The sequence below is a fragment of the Dendrobates tinctorius genome, unplaced genomic scaffold, assembly GCF_039654945.1.
Source record: "Dendrobates tinctorius isolate UK_male_01 unplaced genomic scaffold, ASM3965494v1 ptg000046l, whole genome shotgun sequence".
In the NCBI taxonomy this organism is placed as follows: Eukaryota; Metazoa; Chordata; class Amphibia; order Anura; family Dendrobatidae; genus Dendrobates; species Dendrobates tinctorius.
Window position 1 is genome coordinate 14,581,636 of NW_027361714.1, and position 20,808 is coordinate 14,602,443.

The 20,808-nt window shown below is 46.4% G+C and overlaps 1 protein-coding gene across 1 annotated transcript in view; it reads left to right on the forward strand.

Annotated features, from left to right (window-relative positions):
- The window catches only part of TXLNB (taxilin beta), a 269,051-nt gene that overhangs the window by 192,653 nt on the left and 55,590 nt on the right, over nt 1-20,808 (forward strand). Inside the window, exons 5-6 of the mRNA XM_073575698.1 lie at nt 14,599-14,793; nt 16,272-16,391. Coding sequence (XP_073431799.1) covers nt 14,599-14,793; nt 16,272-16,391 — 315 coding nt within the window. The remainder of the gene's footprint in view (nt 1-14,598; nt 14,794-16,271; nt 16,392-20,808) is intronic.

Here is a 20,808-nt window from a genome sequence, read left to right on the forward strand (position 1 = left end):
AGATTCTTTTTAACTCTACAAAATCTGGTAATGTACATCCACCTTGACTGTCACGATTTACATAATTAATTGTTCATGGGGTAATTAAAATATAGTTAAGCAAAACAATTACTATACACAACTATATTAACACCACCAGACTTCTAAACTCTTGGAAGGGATTGCAGGAATAAACATAAAATGTTTTTTCATCTCATCTATCTAATAAATAAAATATGTTGATTACAGCAGATTTTATATGTTCACTTTTCATATGTTTTCATTCCTCCAGCAAGAGGTTTTTGGTAGGTTCTTGCCACCATTTTACTGATAAAAAAACGATGAATACCTTTTAAAACACATTTGCCTGTCATGAGCTTCTGATTTTATTTTTCTTACTGATAATACCCCTTGATCCCAAAGTTAATTTAACATTTTGTGGATCTAGTTTTATAGAATTAGTGATCAGACACAGATGGAAACTAATCTCTGCGTTTTATTATGCAAATAAGCCCTTTAGAGCGTAAGTTCCTCCTCCAAAATTGCATATACTGTAGATACTGTATCAGTTTTTCAGACACTGGAATGTAATTTATTAAAAAGCATTACCACACCATCATACTAGATGCAGCTAGGATTTATGGTGCTTTACACATCAGGAGGAGCCTTAAGTTATTTAATCCCTTTACTTCTGTGGCGCCCCTGAGGCTCAGTCGCCACAGAGGAACTGCACCTTGCTCTCTCTCCAAGGTGTAGTGCCCCACCATCCAGGTAAGGTGGGAACTCCTTTCCACACTCCAATACTCGCACCCCACACTACAGGGTAGTTCTGCACAGGGTAGTTCTGCACAACCACATTGCGGCTCCTTGCTCGGAGGGTAGCAGAGCACCTTTGGTGGTTCCCTGTTTGGAACACTGGATGTGCTGGGAGCTGGGTGGAGTTAAGATACATAAAAAAGTGGGAAAGTGTAGAATGACAGGTCAGTCTGACAGAAGGTCAGTCAGGCAGGAAGTCACTCGGACAGGAATGAGGATCCCTGGAAGAAGGGATGGAGGAAGGAGTGCTGCAACTGCCTCAGTGATCTGAGCCAGCTGGCACGGGAAAGGAGAAGGAGAAAGACATAGAACTGTAACCTAAGCTTCCATAGGAAAGAGAGATGTCATGATCCAGCGTGGATCTCACTTAAATGGATAAGTGAACTTTTTTTCCTTTGGCTAGGTGCCAAGGTGATGTGATTGCCCCCGGTGGCCATTAGAATTATTACACGTGGTGTCGTTCATTCTAAGTTGCCCCGGTGGTGGTGAGTGGTAGTGCACTTTAGTTTCTTTGGTTTAGTGCACGTAATTATAATTCAGGTGTGAGGCTCTATAAAAGAGAGCCAGGTGTGTTCAATAACTGTTGGTGATATTGTGTGTTAGTCATTCACAAGGAAGCCTGGGTGAAAGAAGGAGCTGAACATGAGTCCTGCGCAGCCCAGCCAGAGGGGATGAGTGGCAGATATGTGGTCTGCAGGAAGGGCTGGCATGGCGTGGTGGAGTCGCAGTTTACGGTGTCAGCAGGAGGTGCTTGCATGGCTTGGTGGAGTGGCGACGATGGTGAGAGTTGCACTCAGCATGCTGGACTTGGTTGCTGAAAACTGGACTCAAGCATGCTGGACTTTTTGGCAGAAGCTGGACTCATCTTTGGGACTCTGTTTACTGGGCAGCTGCAACTGGTGGTCGACTCTGCTCCAAGGCTGCACTATGGTGAAGGATCCAGTTATGGTGATGGATCCGGGTGGAGGAGAAGATGCACACAGGGGGTGGGCTCTGTTGCTAGGAGTGTACGCAACAGAGCAAAGCTAAGTGGTGTTTCCCCTGTATTGTCATTTTCCCTCATGTGTGTTTAGTGCAGTGGTGGGATTAGTTTCCGCACTGACCAATTCCCTAGTGAGGGTTTAGGTTCAGGGCGAGCTACGGTTTTTAGATTCCTGTGCGTCGCCCGGTGTGGAACCGGCATAGGGAACGTTAGGAGTGCAGGGACACTGGCTCAGGGGAGTTCAGGAGGTCTCCACTTCCCTATTCCTGTAACAACCCTGCTGGCATCACTGCATGGCCTCCCATCCCCCGCACACCAACTTACTTTCTGCTTCAAGCCATGCTGTGAATTCTGTCTGTTGCCAGCTCTGTGCCTCTGCTCTCCATGTTTCCAGACTGTGTGTATAGGGGGGCGGCGCCTGAACTCTCTGGTTCTTATGCAGTCAGGGTGCACCTGTGTAATCTGTCCCTGACCAATCACCTGGAGCCCTTGACTATTTAGTTTCGCCACTCCCACTGAAACATGGCCTGTGCAATGTCTAAACTCAGTTAGCTCCTTGCTGCTGAGCTAGCCAGGCCCTGTCCTATGTCTTGCCTTCTCTGAAGGCTCTTAGACTGTATTCCTGTGTCTCGGTACCTTGCCTAGTATTTCTCTGTCCGCCTGCCAGGAGGCAGAATATCCTGGTCCTTGAGTCTTGTTCCCAGTGCCTTGTCTGTTCTCTGCCCGCCTGCCAGGAGGCTGAATATCCTGGTCCTTGTGTCTTTGTCCCTGTCTCTCTGTCTGAACTCAGTCTTACCTTTGTCTATCAGTCTCCCTTTCTCCTTGTCCATGACTCCCTTCCTTGCTGTGTCTTTCCTTGTGTCCTCCCTGTCTGTGCATCTGCACTCTCGCAGCTTTATCTGTGCATCTGCACTCTCGCAGCTTTATCTGTGCATCTGCACTCTCGCAGCTTTATCTGTACATCTGCACTCTCGCAGCTTTATCTGTGCATCTGCACTCGAGCCGCTCTGTCTGCAGCTCCTGCTGCCACTGCACAACCTCTTGCTGCAGCTTCTCTCCACAGACCTTGTGGTTCAGCTTTGCTCCATTCCTGCTGGCACTGCAGAACCTCTTGCTGCAGCTTCTCTCCACAGACCTTGTGGTTCAGCTTTGCTCCATTCCTGCTGCTGCTGCAGAACCTCTTGCTGCAGCTTCTCTCCACAGACCTTGTGGTTCTGCTTAGCTCCATTCCTGCTGCCGCTGCGGAACCTCTTGATGCAGCTTCTCTCCACAGACCTTGTGGTTCAGCTTTGCTCCACTCTTGCTGCCGCTGCAGAACCTCTTTCTGCAGCTTCTCTCTCCACTCCTGCCTTCACCTGCACCTCCTGTGTGAACAGGTCCAAACCTGTTCCTTCTTATTTCACTCTTGCCTGCCTGCATCCATACCTGCACCTCCTGTGTGAACAGGTTCAAACCTGTTCCTTCATATTCCACTCTTGCCTGCATCCATACCTGCACCTCCTGTGTGAACAGGTCCAAACCTGGTCCTTCCTATTTCACTCTTGCCTGCCTGCATCCATACCTGCACCTCCTGTGTGAACTGGTCCAAACCCGTTCCTTCATATTCCACGCCTGCCTGCATCCATACCTGCACCTCCTGTGTGAACAGGTCCAAACCCGTTCCTTCATATTCCACTCCTGCCTGCCTGCATCCATACCTGCACCTGCTGTGTGAACAGGTCCCTACCTGTTCCTTCTCAAGCCGTGTCCGCCTGTCCTGTGTCTCAAGCCGTGTCCGCCTGTCCTGTGTCTCAAGCCGTGTCCGCCTGTCCTGTGTCTCAGGACGTGTCCGCCTGTCCTGTGTCTCAAGCCGTGCCCGCCTGTCCTGTGTCTCAAGCCGTGCCCGCCTGTCCTGTGTCTCAAGCCGTGCCCGCCTGTCCTGTGTCTCAAGCCGTGCCCGCCTGTCCTGTGTCTCAAGCCGTGCCCGCCTGTCCTGTGTCTCAAGCCGTGCCCGCCTGTCCTGTGTCTCAAGCCGTGCCCGCCTGTCCTGTGTCTCAAGCCGCGCCCGCCTGTCCTGTGTCTCAAGCCGCGCCCGCCTGTCCTGTGTCTCCAAGCCACGCCTGCTTGCCCTGTATCTGTCGTACCTTCTTGCCCTGTGTCTCAGTCTGCCTGTCAGCCACATCTGTCCAAGTGACTTGTCTCCAAGTGGGATCAGCAGCCACAGCCAGACACCACCCTGGAGTGGCACCCGACAGCTATCTGCCACACAAGCCTGACCTCACCATCAGAGGCTCCAGTGAAGACCAAGGTAGCTGTCGCAGTCATGCCCCTTCCAGGGTAGTCTGGTCTGTGTCACAGTGGGGCCACAACCCCTGGCTCGCGCCATTCAGCCAAGGCGCGAGCGTGACAGTTTGCACAGGCCATGGTCCCCGCTGAGTCCCATGTCCTTCCGCTCGCAGAGCATCATGAACTCTCTCCCTGCCAGTGTGAGCCACCGGAAGAGTTTGTTCCGCCTTGTGTGGTTCCAATTGTGGAGACTTCTGAACCACTCATAGTCTCCAAGGCCATCTATGAGCAGCTCCTGGCCTACGAAGAGCACGACCCAGCAGATCCGCCTAGGTTCTATGGGGACCCCAAAGAGTGCCAAGGGTTCCTGAAAAAGTGCCTGCACTACATCCTGCTGAATGCAGTTTGTTTCCCCTCTGACCGGGTCAAGGTGGCATATATCATGTCCTACCTAGCTGGTGATGCCTTGAATTGGATCTGTCCCCTTTGGGAAGCAGGGGACCCTGTCGTCATGAGCCTGGGGGCCTTCCTGGTGGCCTTCCGTAAAGTTTTGACATGCCTCGTCCAGCTGCTCTTGAGATGTCTTCCCCTTCAAGCTTCCAGATACAGACCAGACAAGAGGAACCTATGGGTGAATCCTCTCATCCGTCTGTGACCGTCCCTGACACTCCTGTTCCTCAGCCTGCTAAGGCGGCCTCCCGTGTAAGGTCCAAGAGGTCTAAGAAAAAGTGGCTGGCAAGCTTACAGCCGCAATCTGGTCTCATGAAGGAACATCCCGAAGGTCTGTCCTGTGAAGCAAATGACTGTTTCTCTGCCTTCTGGGAGCTTTGGTGTGTATAAACCGCCAGCCATACGGAGTCAATGTGTCATCTCTGTCATACAGCTCCTGAAGCCAACGTGGGCGTTGTCTCGAGGTAGCCGAGCCCTGTTGGAAAACAGTCTAGTCCTACAAGGACAACTACAGCTCCAGGTTGGAGCTTTATACATGAAGAAGTTCATCTTTCACGTGTTGACTGGTATGCCCATGGGTCATTCTGAACCAGAGATCCTGGTGCCCATTTATGTTTGGAGACCCAGCAAGGCACCACACTTGAAACAACCAAGTGACAAGAGGTGTCTGGTTCCCTTGTGTCGCATTCAGTCAGCAAGGTCGTCTTCTTCGTCTGGTTTGCTAGTCGCCGAGTCAAGGTGTGAGGATGCCTCTGAAGAGGGGGAGGCGGTCTCAGTCTCCTCACACGTCCCCAGCGACTATACCAGTGTCCTGCTCCCAAGAGCACCCCTGCCTCTTGATTGTCTTCCCCATGATAAAGGGCTGAAGATGGATCCTGAGTGTATGCCTTCAGCTCCCCTGTGGTCCAGGGGTGAAGGTCCCAAGACAGAGCTTCACCCATCCTCTAACCAGGAAGATGTGATCAAGTTTTTTCAGTGTAACAGGCTGAAGTGGCTCCCTGTATGTATGCCTCCAGCTTCCATTTGGCAGGTGGGTGAAGATGTTGGAGCAGTGACCTACATATCTCCATTTCTCACCAACCGGGAGGAGGAGGTCCAATTTTTCTGGCACATCGGGCGGAAGTCGGACTCGGTGATGGTGTCTTCTGTTTCTAGCTGGCCGGCTGATGTAGGGGTCAAGTCTGAAGCTTCCAGGTCCCTGCTCTCTGCCAATCAGGAGGAAGAAGTCTTTGTACCCTCTGTGTTGGAAACTGACTCCCTTAGGCACCAAGAAACCGGGCAATCTGGGATTCCTGATGGCACACATACTCCACCCTACCTGAAGGATGTCGTGTCAACCTGGACTGTGTGTGGTCCCGTACTCCTTCTTCTGGTCATTCTGGCAGGCTTGAGGAAGAGGGGCCGTAAAGGGGGGGGTACTGTAACAACCCTGCTGGCATCACTGCATGGCCTCCCATCCCCCGCACACCAACTTACTTTCTGCTTCAAGCCATGCTGTGAATTCTGTCTGTTGCCAGCTCTGTGCCTCTGCTCTCCATGTTTCCAGACTGTGTGTATAGGGGGGCGGCGCCTGAACTCTCTGGTTCTTATGCAGTCAGGGTGCACCTGTGTAATCTGTCCCTGACCAATCACCTGGAGCCCTTGACTATTTAGTTTCGCCACTCCCACTGAAACATGGCCTGTGCAATGTCTAAACTCAGTTAGCTCCTTACTGCTGAGCTAGCCAGGCCCTGTCCTATGTCTTGCCTTCTCTGAAGGTTCTTAGTCTGTATTCCTGTGTCTCGATACCTTGCCTAGCATTTCTCTGTCCGCCTGCCAGGAGGCAGAATATCCTGGTCCTTGAGTCTTGTTCCCAGTGCCTTGTCTGTTCTCTGCCCGCCTGCCAGGAGGCTGAATATCCTGGTCCTTGTGTCTTTGTCCCTGTCTCTCTGTCTGAACTCAGTCTTACCTTTGTCTATCAGTCTCCCTTTCTCCTTGTCCGTGGCTCCCTTCCTTGCTGTGTCTTTCCTTGTGTCCTCCCTGTCTGTGCATCTGCACTCTCGCAGCTTTATCTGTGCATCTGCACTCTCGAGCCGCTCTGTCTGCACGGCTCCTGCTGCCGCTGCAGAACCTCTTGCTGCAGCTTCTCTCCACAGACCTTGTGGTTCAGCTTTGCTCCATTCCTGCTGCCACTGCAGAACCTCTTGCTGCAGCTTCTCTCCACAGACCTTGTGGTTCAGCTTTGCTCCATTCCTGCTGTTGCCACTGCAGAACCTCTTTCTGCAGCTTCTCTCTCCACTCCTGCCTTCACCTGCACCTCCTGTGTGAACAGGTCCAAACCTGTTCCTTCTTATTTCACTCTTGCCTGCCTGCATCCATACCTGCACCTCCTGTGTGAACAGGTCCAAACCTGTTCCTTCATATTCCACTCTTGCCTGCCTGCATCCATACCTGCACCTCCTGTGTGAACAGGTCCAAACCCGTTCCTTCATATTTCACGCCTGCCTGCATCCATACCTGCACCTCCTGTGTGAACAGGTCCAAACCCGTTCCTTCATATTCCACTCCTGCCTGCCTGCATCCATACCTGCACCTGCTGTGTGAACAGGTCCCTACCTTCTTGCCCTGTGTCTCAGTCTGCCTGTCAGCCACATCTGTCCAAGTGACTTGTCTCCAAGTGGGATCAGCAGCCACAGTCAGACACCACCCTGGAGTGGCACCCGACAGCTATCTGCCGCACAAGCCTGACCTCACCATCAGAGGCTCCAGTGAAGACCAAGGTAGCTGTCGCAGTCACGCCCCTTCCAGGGTAGTCTGGTCTGTGTCACAGTGGGGCCACAACCCCTGGCTCGCGCCATTCAGCCAAGGCGCGAGCGTGACAATTCCCTATTGCAGGGCCCACCATTGTTAATGTTACCCAGGTTCCCCCTTTATTATTTAAATTCGCCTTACTGGAGGCAGGGTTTCCAGACTACTGTATGTATAACGTGTAATACCTAAATTCGCCAGTTGGAGGTGGCGTATCCAGCTGCACATTTTATTATTTAAATTCGCCCCACTGGAGGCGCTGTATCCAGGGTCACGGGTGTCTCATGGGTTCGCATTGCGGTACTGGCTGCGTCCAGACACACGTGACCGTGACAAGAGACAAGAACGGAATGAAGGAGTAGAGAGAACAGAGAGGACGTGGGTTAGAAGAGGAACCCTGCCTATAGGTTCTCAGCGCAAGGCTGGGGCCCGGTCCCCGAGGTTGTATGGACACTTATGGTTCTGCAGCAGACACCGGTGGAGTAGTTGGCTGTAAATGCACTACTCCCATCTAAGACTTGTGGCACAACAGCAATTGAATAGAGAGCTGAGACTCAGGATAAGGGAGTCCCCAAAGCAGGCTACAGCTGTCTGCCATACGAGTAGAATTGTTAGGAACATCTGTAAAGAGGAACTTCAGAGTACCACGGTACTGGAGATCTTCACACTCAAAGGCGCTATAATAATAATAAATATTATTTCTATAGCGCCGACATATTCCGCAGCACTTTACATAGCACTTTACATATGCAGCACTATAGAGGAGACGTTCAGGAAAGGCACATAAGTTGCCGGAGTGTTGGAGGGGAGCTTTCCATCTTGCCAGGAGGTTGGCTGAGTTTCTGACCCGGAGGACACGGTACGGAAGCGGGCACTACGGACTGTGAGTAAAGCGTTGGAACTACATGCCCTGGTGTCCTCCCTTCCTTCCTGCGTCCGCCAGTACTGCTACATCCCCTGCGCCGGACACTACACCATCTAAGTGTCTCCACATCTACACTGCCCTGGGACAACAGCCCTGCCTATGGAGGGCTATACCATCCTTGCTGCGCCATACCATCTGTCCCAGAGGATCTGTTTGCAGCGTCGGCTTAACACCTCCCTTGCCGAACACCACAGGTGGCGTCACAAAATATTCACCATTAACTACATATACTTCCATTACTTGGGCGCCCAGGGCCACGGTCCGGGTCACCGCTGCTGTGACACATCCCACTGACACCAGCCCGGTACCGAGTACCCCACAGCCCTGGGAGGGCGACCCAACTTGGCGTCACGAACAGGATGACGAGACCCGATGCCATCGGGTTCTGTGTGCCTGAGATTTGTTGGACTTTGAACTTTTGAAAATGTGTAGAAGACCCAATTTAATAGACTGTGACATGACAACTGAAGATGGCCGCTGGTGCGGGGAAAAAGGGTGTGAAGAGATAGAAGGTCCTAGGAAAAGACCGCGAAGAGTCTTGGGCCTCCCCTGCCTGAATTACTATGTGACAGCAACATGGCCCACCCCCCGAGGGGTTCGTATACTGGCTTGGAATGGAGGCGCTGGAAGAAGACGCCGCCCCCGGAAGGAGGGGCAAAAGAAGCCAATGGCGGGAAAGGGGCCGAGGCAGGAAGAAGAACGCCAGAATGCCATTTTGGAGAGAGAGGGAAGGAGGCCTGTAGAGCGCGCGGAGGTTGAGTTGGATCTCCCCGGTGCCATGGCTGAAGGCTCCGACCCCGTCTCTGAGATGAACCGCCAGCAGCTGGAGGACGAAATTGCCCAGCTGACACGCCGCCTGCAACTGAGGCAGGAAGCGCTATGGACATTGGATCTGCAGCGCGCCCAGGAGGGGCCTACACCTGCGGTCCCCGTGACACCGGTACCAGCCACTGCTGCACCGGACCTCTTCCCGGCAGACCCTGTGGAGCCTGCGACCGCTGCCTTGTCACCGGCAGCGTGCCTTGTTCCCTCCTTGCCGCCACCACCGGTGGAGTTGTACACAGCCCAGGGAGCTGAAGTGGAGGAAAGGAAGCCCCTGCCTGGACCTGACGCGGCTGCGCAGGTCCCGCCAGCGACCCCCGCGGAGCTGTAACTGCCATCAGCTCCGCCGCCATCCCCGGTGTATCACCGGGCAGCGCCCGTTGCCATCATGCCTGCACCAGAGCGGAGACCACACCGCCAGGAGGCATCAGGTATATACCCCAGCCCTCCTAATGGGTTACCCTCCGAATTCAAGTTGTCAGAGGTGGGTTTGCGGCAACTCGAGATGGGGCAGTTGGAAGAGTCCGCTGGGGACGCTAGTCAGTCAGAGATGGGGCGGTGGAGGAGGTCCCTACTGAGAAGGGTACGGCTGGCACAAGCGCGCACGATTCAACATCTTCGGGGAATAGAGGAGTCTAGGTCGCTTTGAGAAAGTGATCTCAGGATCCCTTGGCTGCCAAGCCCCCATGTGGTTGCCTATCAGCGCCGACAAGCTGCGGAATCCCTCGGTGCTAGGCCTCATACCGGAACAGCGGAATCACCTATTGAGGAGGAGCAGTTGATGGGCATTGAGATGCATCATGGGTTCCCTTTACCACAGCTTCAGTGCCCTATAGCAAGCAACCAACAACAGAATCAAGATGAAGATACTACATCTGGAAGCAGTTCCCAATCCGCTTCCAGAACCCCAGGAGGGGACCAACACTAAAGATTTACAGTAACTCTCGTTACCCAGGAGGGTTTGTTTAGCACCGTTGTGCCTTTTTGTTTGCATATCATGGTTTTGTTTTTCCCAGAAGTTGCCCTGGTTTGATTGGCAGCGTTTCTACATTTGGAACTGAGGAGATCATGGACGCTGTATGATCCAAAACTGTTATTGTAAATAGTTGCACCTCTTTAGGTGCCCTCTCTTTGTTTTACATAAGGACACTTTGCGAAGATAATGTCAAGATTTTACATAAGGACACTGCGAAGATGATGTCTACCTCAAAGCACACTGCAAGAAATCCCGGCTGGGAGCGGTGTCCAGCACTTACAAGAATAATTGTTGATTATTTGATAATGTAAATTATGATAGCTTTTATATAGAATTAGGAATGCTTTTGATACAGAGATGAGAGATTTGAATAAAGAGTTGAAAATGTCACTTGAACGAAAGTAGAAAAGGTGCACTAGAAAGAGAAAGAAATGTGTACTAGAGAAAGAAAGATGAAGAATACTGAAGTGATAGTGAGTCACAGATAATAGCACTTAGAATTACATAAAGTATGAAGAATTGCACTTTTTGACTTAGAATTGTAGGTAGTTAATTGATAGCTGTTTGCAACGTTCAAGAATGAGTTCCTCCTATATTAGGAAGTATAGTATAAAAAATGTTTATTCAGCATTGCAAAATTTTGTATGTTCCTGTACTGTCAATTTTGTTTATCTTGCAGCCCGCGGACGTGCTGTGTTAACGGGGGGGTATGTGGCGCCCCTGAGGCTCAGTCGCCACAGAGGTACTGCACCTTGCTCTCTCTCCAAGGTGTATTGACCCACCATCCAGGTAAGGTGGGAACTCCTTTCCACACTCCAACACTCGTACCCCACACTACAGGGTAGTTCTGCACAACCACATTGCGGCTCCTTGCTCGGAGGGTAGCAGAGCACCTTTGGTGGTTCCCTGCTTGGAACACTGGATGTGCTGGGAGGTGGGTGGAGTTAAGATACATAAAAGAGTGGGAAAGTGTAGGATGACAGGTCAGTCTGACAGAAGGTCAGTCGGGTAGGAAGTCACTCGGACAGGAGTGAGGATCCCTGGAAGAAGAGATGGAGGGAGGAGTGCTGCAGCTGCCTCAGTGATCTGAGCCAGCTGGCATGGGAAAGGAGAAGGAGAAAGACATAGAACTGTAACCTAGGCTTCCATAGGAAAGAGAGACAAGTATGGAGCGAAGGAGTAGAGAGAACAGAGAGGACGTGGGTTAGAAGAGGAACCCTGCCTATAGGTTCTCAGCGCAAGGCTGGGGCCTGGTCCCCGAGGGTGTATGGACAGGTATGGTTCTGCAGCAGACACCGGTGGAGTAGTTGGCTGTAAATGCACTACTCCCATCTAAGACTTGGGGCACAACAGCAATTGAATAGAGAGCCGGGACTCAGGATAAGGGAGTCCCCGAAGCAGGCTACAGCTGTCTGTCGTATGAGTAGAATTGTTAGGAACATCTGTAAAGAGGAACTTCAGAGTACCACAGTACTGGAGATCTTCACACTAAAAGGCGCTATAGAGGAGACGTTCAGGAAAGGCACATAAGTTGGTGGAGTGATGGAGGGGAGCTTTCCATCTTGCCTGGAGGTTGGCTGAGTTTCTGACCCAGAGGACACTGTACGGAAGCGGGCACTACGAACTGTGAGTAAAGCGTTGGAACTACATGCCCTGGTGTCCTCCATTCCTTCCTGCGTCCTCCAGTACTGCTACATCCCCTGCGCCGGACACTACACCATCTAAGTGTCTCCACATCTACACTGCCCTGGGACAACAGCCCTGCCTGTGGAGGGCTATACCATCCTTGCTGCGCCATACCATCTGTCCCAGAGGATTTGTTTGCAGCGTCGGCTTAACACCTCCCTTGCCGAACACCACAGGTGGCGTCACGAACTATTCACCATTAACTACATATACTTGGGCGCCCAGGGCCACGGTCCGGGTCATAGAATCATAGAATCATAGAATCGTAGAGTTGGAAGGGACCTCCTGGGCCATCTGGTCCAACCCCCTGCTCAAAGCAGGATTCGCTAAATCATCCCAGTCAGATGTCTGTCCAGCCTCTGTTTGAAGACTTCCATTGAAGGAGAACTCACCACTTCTCGTTGCAGCCTGTTCCACTCATTGATCACTCTAACTGTCAAAAAGTTTTTTCTAATATCTAATCTGTGTCTCCTCCCATTCAGTTTCATCCCATTGCTTCTAGTCTTTCCTTGTGCAAATGAGAATAAAGTTGATCCTTCTACAATGTGACAGCCCTTTAGATATTTGTAGACAGCTATTAAGTCTCCTCTCAGTCTTCTCTTTTGCAAACTAAACATTCCCAAATCCTGCAACCTTTCCTCATAAGACAGGGTTTGCAGACCGGTCACCATTCTGGTCGCTCTTTTCTGAACTTGCTCCAGTTTGTTGATGTCTTTTTTAAAATGTGGTGCCCAAAACTGGACACAATATTCCAGATGAGGTCTGACCAAAGAGGAGTAGAGGGAAATAATGACTTCACGTGATCTAGACTGTATGCTTCTGTTAATACATCCTAGAATTGCATTTGCCTTTTTTGCTGCTGCATCACACTGTTGACTCATATTCAGTCTGTGATCTATTAGTATACCCAAGTCTTTTTCACATGTGCTGTCACTTAGCCCTATTCCTCCCATTCTATATATGCTTTTTCCATTTTTATTGCCCAGATGTAGTACTTTGCATTTCTCCCTGTTAAAAACCATTCTGTTAGTTGCTGCCCACTTCTCCAGTTTATTTAAATCTTTTTGAATCCTCTCTCTCTCTTCTCTAGTATTAGCTATCCCTCCTAGCTTTGTGTCATCAGCAAATTTAATCAGTTTACCCTCAATTCCTTCATCTAAATCGTTGATAAAGATGTTGAACAATACAGGGCCCAGGACAGAGCCCTGTGGTACCCCACTTGAGACATTCTTCCAACTGGATGTGCAGCCATTTACGACCACTCTTTGGGTCCGATCACTAAGCCAGTTATGAATCCACCTAACAGTTGCCTTGTCCATTCCATACTTAATCATTTTTTCAATAAGGATTGTATGAGAGACTTTGTCAAATGCTTTGCTGAAGTCAAGATATACTATATCTACAGCATTTCCTTGATCCACCCAATCAGTGATACCGTCATAGAAGGAAATTAAGTTAGTCTGACATGACTTATTAGTTACAAACCCATGCTGACTCTGTTTAATCACTTCATTCTTATCCAGGTATTGACATACATGTTGTTTAATAATTTGTTCAAAGATCTTTCCTGGTATAGAAGTCAGACTCACCGGCCTATAGTTACCTGGGTCCACCTTCTTCCCCTTTTTGAAGATAGGAACAACATTTGCTCTTCTCCAGTCTTCTGGCACTTCTCCTGTTCTCCAAGAATTTTCAAAGATTATAGAGAGGGGTTCAAAAATTTCTTCTGCTATCTCCTTCAGTACTCTGGGGTGTAATTCATCTGGACCTGGAGACTTGAATTCATTTAGGCTAGCTAAGTGTTTCCTCACTATCTTTCTGTTTATAGATATCCTGGATTCTTCTATTCCCTTAATAGGACAGTGAATAACAGTTATAGAATAGGGTCACCGCTGCTGTGACACATCCTACTGACACCGGCCCAGTACCGAGTACCCCACAGCCCTGGGAGGGCCACCCACTTCCTCCCTGCTGCTGTGGGCTGAGCTGAAGCTGCTAAAATAACCTAAATATCTTACTCAAACATGTAATTACATATTGTCTGTATATCCATGGGGTGGTTAATAAAGTCTCTTCACTACATCTAAGAAGTATCATTTCTCCTAGTGGAGAATGACATGCTAAGCATGCAGAGATGAGGAGACTAGCAATCCTAAAAGTCAATGTCGACCCTTTAACGAGCATTGCGGCTTTAAGTCTCCTCATCTCGGCATGCTTAGCATTTCATTCTCCGCAAGGAGAAATGATACTTCTTGGACATCGGTCAGACGCCTCTCACACAGCCAAACCAGATCTCACACTATGCACCGATGAGGGGCAGTACCCCGAAACACAGTGTCTGCAAATTGAGATTCTGGTTTGGCCTTTATCCTAAGTCATGTAACTAAGGCTCGTAAAAAGATCGACATTGACTTTTAGAATTGCTACTTCCAGTAGGTGGCACTAGAGTTCTAGTCCTCTTCCTCTCTGAAGAGACAATTTTCACTACATCTGTAACATGGTAGAGAATGGTAAAGCTTCTGGCTTGTGTATTAGGAAGAAGGAGTGGTCTACATCGCAAACAAAAGGGAAAAGCTTGACAAGTCCTGCACCTAAGGATCCAAAATCACCATTAAGGTTTTATTACAAAATGTTTCCTTTTCTTGTGATTTCTAAGACATACTTGGTTCTTTGGTACATGGTGCAAAAAAGAGTTGTCACGTCCCAACACAAATAATATTAGTAGTAGCATAAATACATATACAAGTACAGATACAGTATAACAATGAGTATAAGTCGTAGACACATATTTACATGCAAATAAATTGGTGTATAAGGGTGAAAACTACAATTTAATGTACAAATATAAATATTCAGTAATGATATCCAATTAGATCTCCAAGTAACATAATTTCTAAATGTTGATTTTAGGAGGACACCATTCAACGAGCTCGAGACGATGAAGAGAAACGGAAAGAAATCACTAACCATTTCCAGATAACACTGGCAGAAATCCAGAGTCAGATAGAGCAGCAAAGTGACAGAAACACTAAGCTGTGCCAGGAAAATGCGGAGCTGGCAGAGAAACTCAAGAGCATTGTTGGCCAATATGAAGTCAGAGAAGAGGTAAGGTGGAACAGCTGCCCTAAGCTGTCAATCTTCCTTTAAAACAAGCAAACCTGTAAAGGGAGACAATAAAACGCTTTATGATCCACATGGAGTTTTATATGGATATAGCCGGATTTATGATCACAACAGGTGCACTACACAATTATGCCAAACACTGCGAGTCGTGTAATAGAAATAAATGACTTCCATATGAAGAATAATAACTGAATGTAACTGGCTCGCCTCACACAGTCCGCTATTGATATATGACAAGATTGTTAAATAATTGTTTATGTATATTACCCAATGGATGTCGTTTGCTAGACATTACTTTTATTTATTGCATTTTAGAAATATCCTTTGCATATGGAAATAATCTAGGATTTGTCAGCCTGTGGTTTTGATAGCATATCAAATAACTGGCTGACCATGACTAAAAATCCAAAGAGATTTTGATGGATTAGCATCAACATTGCATATTGCTTGAAAATTATTTTTAGTTGTTTTTCTACTAAGTGTTGCTACAAAACACAGTTTTACAGATGTGTCAATGTTTCAGCGTTTTACATTTTAAAATGTAATATGACTGTAAATCCAAATATTTTAGACTCCAGATTTTCCGGGAAAATACATTAATGCCAATCACTTAGAATAGGTCATGGCATATTAAGGGCACAGGTGCTTTCTCCTATTTGCCTAAAACAGTTCAAAATGTGCTCTACATCTTGATGACTAGAAATGATCAAAAAATACCATGGAGTCACAGTAATTCGCGAGGAGAGAACTCTGCTCCTTCTCCTCTCTCAGCAATGATTGACAGGTAACAATGTATCATTCAATGCACAGTATCGAATCGGAGATTAATGGGAGGAGAGAGGAACAGATAGGGCAGCATATTTCAGTGACAGGCCTCCTAAACGTAGAGATTAGTAAAGTGGATGGAAAATCCCAAGGTTTTGGCCACTTTTCACCTTGTAACTGAACCTGACCCACAGCGGTCCCCTGTCTTGTAATAGGATAACTAAAGATTTATGCCTGGAATATTAATACTTTTCTGCTTTCTAAAATATTATGTAAGTTTTGACATAATTCTAGTTTACAGCTACACTTACAGCCTAGTATTTCCAGATTGTATTCAGACTGGGAGTCTCACAGTTCTTATAAATGGACAGTGTTCCCGAATACTGAGTAGATGGGTCTGGAATCCTATAGTTTTTGATATTTTTTTTAAAGTTTGTTTTGAACATTTTCAATTAATGATATTCTAGAAAAACTAAATGAAAGTTACTGAGTAAGACGTAGAAGAATGGTAAGAAAACAAGACAATTAAAAAAAAAGCCATCCTGTGGGCCCTTGAGATGGTAATGGGTATTATAAAGGGCAGGAGAGATATCAAGCCTTATTAAAGCAGTACTGGAATGGATTTCTTGGAGGATGGGTGAATATTTGAAAGCTTTCTGATATTATATAATAACATCTTTTTTATATTTTCGTAGCATCTGGATCAAATGTTTAAACAAAGAGAGCTCCAACAGAAGTTAGTGGATGCCAGGCTAGAGCAGGCCCAAGAGCTGATGAAAGAAGCTGAGGAAAAGCATAAGCGAGAGAAAGAATTTGTAAGTGTGGTCAATATCTTGCCTATCTAATCCACAATCAAAGCACAACAGAAAAGACTTATCACTTCGCTTATGAAAACCTCATATCAAAGTTCACTGAAAAATAAAGCAATTCCCTACTCATCTCACTCTCAGGATACTAAAACAATAATCCAAGGAGCCATGTGACACATAAATGGCATCTTCCTTATTGTAAGGCTGACATAGATAACGTAATATAGCCTAATAGCTTTTAAGAACTCTCATTTCACAATTATCTTGCAGTATAAACAGGCTGCCGATCATCCAATCGATGAGCAAAACGCTTGTTCATAGGGTGATGTTTTGTATGGCATCAAAATCATCATTCTCAGCGGTGCATCATCCTGTGTAAACATTAGTCCCACTGCCTAGAACCACAGCAGCCTATGAGCACAGAACGATCTACTACAGATCGCTCAGGTTGCATTAATTGCTTTGATCTAACTGTGTAAGCAGGTATTTAAACAACTGCCGATCGGTAAAGATTTACCATTCGGTGGTCATATCGTAAACTTCTGCACTCCGCATGGGAGTTTATTAGAAGGGCTACAGAGGTGTGGCAAAATACATACTATGTTACAGAATGTCTTTCATTGTGACTGATAGATCAGCTGTATGTCTTTTATTTCAAACTATGGCTTATACATTCATGTAGTGTAGAATGTACATTTGGCACTAGATGATTGGCACACTGATGTAAGCTAACAATGCTTTAAAATAGGTCGTTAGAAATGTAAATAACAAGACCAATTCTGTACAAAGTCAATAAAGGTGAATCTATAGAAAATATCACAATGGGTACCCTTTATGGTGCCAATGTTTACCAACTAGGACGGAAAGTCGTGGCATTTTTTTCCTTTTGATCCCCTCTTGGCCCAAATTGCCTCTTGTTTGCTAATAATGCAGTCTAAGGCCTTGTGCACATGACTGTAAAGATCAGACGATTGCTCTCCGTTTTGATGGACACCACTTGTCCCCATGTAATTCTATGGGGCAGTGCATGTCTGATTTTTTCCTCGGACCGAGTTGGTCTGAGAAACAAATTACAGTATGCATGAGTTGCATTCAGTTATCGGATCGCGTTTGGCCTTTAGTGTCTATGGATCCGTGCCGAAAAATTGGACCCCTCTCCACTTCCAAGAAAATCAGATTACAATCTGATGAAACTCTGATCAGATTCTTATCAGAGTGTGATTAGCACAATGAGACCAATTTTCTGGGATGAGACAAAAATGGTCCTGTGACCCCTGCCTGATACAGGTTACCACCACCTTGTAGCAAAGGATTCAGCATCAACTAGGGCTAGGTCCTTATAGAAGTCGTATGGTTTCTCTCCATATGTATAGCCTTAGAGGGGTTTTCCATTTTAATGTATTTCAATAAATGTGTCTGTCTTGATTGTGATGCACTTAATCTAAAAGTATTACAGGTTCCTTTCCTATACTCATTAATGCTTTCCTCATATAATGTACAGATCTCCTGTCCACAAAATACCAGCTGATGGAAGAACATGTGACCAGACATGGTCATCAGTATCCTCCAATTGTAAAGTAGATTTCTAATATGAAGAGTTTTTGAATTGGAAGATCTTGATGGACAGGTCTGGTCACATGACCATACATTAGGAGCCATTTTGTGGACTGGTGATCTGGATAGTCTGTGAAGAAGGCTGAGCTAATAAGTCTCACAAAATTATATCCCCAACACATTTGGTAAAATAAAAACAAATTGTCCCTTTAAGAATGTCTATTACAGATCCTGAGGGAATGCTATGATATAAAGTGTGATAGTGGTTTTGCCGACATTACAAGAAGAGAACAGATGAAGAGAGATACATCGGTTGGGTCATGTTGTACCGTTCTGTCTCCCTATTCCAGGCCAACATGTTGTTGGCACCGGATGGCTGACCTACTGATGTTATTGATACGGGATACATGTACCAGCCATCACATGATGTCTTTCACAATCCTAACAGAGTAAACCTCCATATAAATGATGATGCTGTTATAGAATAAAATAAGTGTGTTATTTCTCTTTAGTAATTGAAGATAGCAACACTAGCAGCTCAAGATCATCATATTTTTATCCAGCTAGACACATCCCTCAGGCATTGCCATCTGTCTATACCAGCTATCCATATACTCTTCCTAAACAATTTGATTAAGGAGGCAGCTGTTCCACTTTCCTGTCTTTCTCTATTACTTGGCAGCTGCAACTTCTATTTATTATTGCTTAGTTTTACAATTCCTACCCAGATGCTTATTAAAACATAATGTTCTTTTAGCTCAAGTGTTGTTTCTATTGACCAAAATGATATTAAATAACATAGAAAACATACGACGAAATAAAAATATTCCTCTATATATATTTGACTATTAATAAATACTGTATACTGATGCAAAGAAAAACATATTTTATAATGCAGTCATTTCCTAAGATTTTTGTTTTAGATTTGAGACCATAATTTGCAAACAATACAGTGCCTATGACTGCACAAATCCATGTACTTGATTATTCCATATTGTATATTCCCATTAGCTATATATCACAGATGAGTCTACTTTTTTCTTCCATGAAGATACAATACCAGTCTGGCTCTGGCTGGCCCACAGGATACCAGGTGAATCCCCCGGTGGGCCCCTGTGCTGGCTCGAGCTGCTCTGTATGAGCAATAGTTGGCACAATACACTCTATACTGTACAGATAAAATCAGGATATAATCATTCATCAAACCACCCAGTATAATATTATATAGAAGCATAGAACAAACTTTGAATGAAGGTAATGTAAAATTTGCATGTAGATGAATAGTAGGCCCCCAAGGTCATTGTTACTGGTGGAAACTTGGCACTTCAGTGCAACAATAATACCAGTCAAATGTTTGTAACTACCTAACATAATATACTGTATGTATTTCATAATGTTTAATACTTTCTTCAACTGAGCTAAAACAGTATGTTGTGAGGATCATGTAGTTCCTAAATCAGGCCATAAAATTATGGCACAAGGAAGAACCCTGCTTAAAATCTGTGATTGCGTCATTGGCTGGGAATGTCAGCTATAATATACAGCTGGCAGCCTCGTAGAATAGCATGGTTCTGAGATAACTTTGACTTCAGCCACTTAACTCCTCAGATGGTACAGTCAATTCTTATTATGGCACGTAAGTGATTTTATGCAGAAAGTTCCCTCTGCAAACCCATCGGCACCTCGGCAAAGCAGTCTGCCATGTAATGCATCCTATTAGTCTTCGCCTATACAAGACCTAACAGGCAGCCTGTCAGTGTTAGATTGTCATTCATTATGTACAATGTAGTAGTTCAACTCACTCGGTGGTACAAAGAGGTAAAAAAACAGGAACACTGTCTCTTTAAATCTTCAGTTACTTTATTATATGGCAGCATAAACCAACAAGAAGGGGAAAGTAAACACAGCCCTTCAGGCAAAAAAAGGAAAACAACAAAAATAAAATGCTGTAACAGAGTCCATACGTGTGTGGGTAGCAGCCCGCTCTGCTGCAACACAGGTTCAGTCTTTGCTCCTCAGGACACAAACCACTGGAGAGCCTCTCTCAAGTCCTGCTGAACAAAAACTGCTTCTGGAGCCCAACTATTTAAGCCTCTGACCATGTGACTCTTCCCACATGACTGTGACATCACATAGGTCTTGTCAGCATATGGCGGTGCCAGTGTAAGGGGTCACATAAACTGTTTAATGCTTTAAACAGGTCCCAGTTCTGTTTGTTTTAATGTTTTATTTATTGAAATCTGCAAGTTACATCAGAAAGAAAGCAATCAACAAAGTAGCTTACGAAAGTATTATATAACCTACAAATTCCACTTTTCGGGAGTTAAACAAATGGTTTGAAATATCAATACATGGCAAAAACTATTGATATACAGAGGTTTAAGGACAACAACAGCCTAAAAGGAACTTCCAGTAGCAAGAATATCTGGGTTCAAATCTGGGTTCTTTCCATCCACACGTCCTTGCTACATCACATATGCCATGATTTCAAACAAAGATGAAAAAGAACAAAAAAGAAAAAAACAGTATAGGGAATAAAGGGACAGAAGGTCAAGTAGTGAAAAGAGGAAGTTGGAAGATAGGGGTGGAATATAGGGGAAGCAAGGGGAGGGGGGGAGAGGGGAACACTAGGCAACAAGGGCTTCGTCTACTCTGATAAAGCCGAACAAGGAGGCCACTATAGCCTTATTTATTTTTACTAATGGATCTGAATCGGGTCCATGGGTGCCATACTCTTCAAAAGCTGAAAGTGAGCCATTCACCAAGGCAGCCAGTTTGGCTACTTGATATAGCATATCTACCTTCTCTTGCAATTGGGATATAGATGGAGTAGTAGTTGTCTTCCAGTTCATAGGTATTAAAAGTTTTG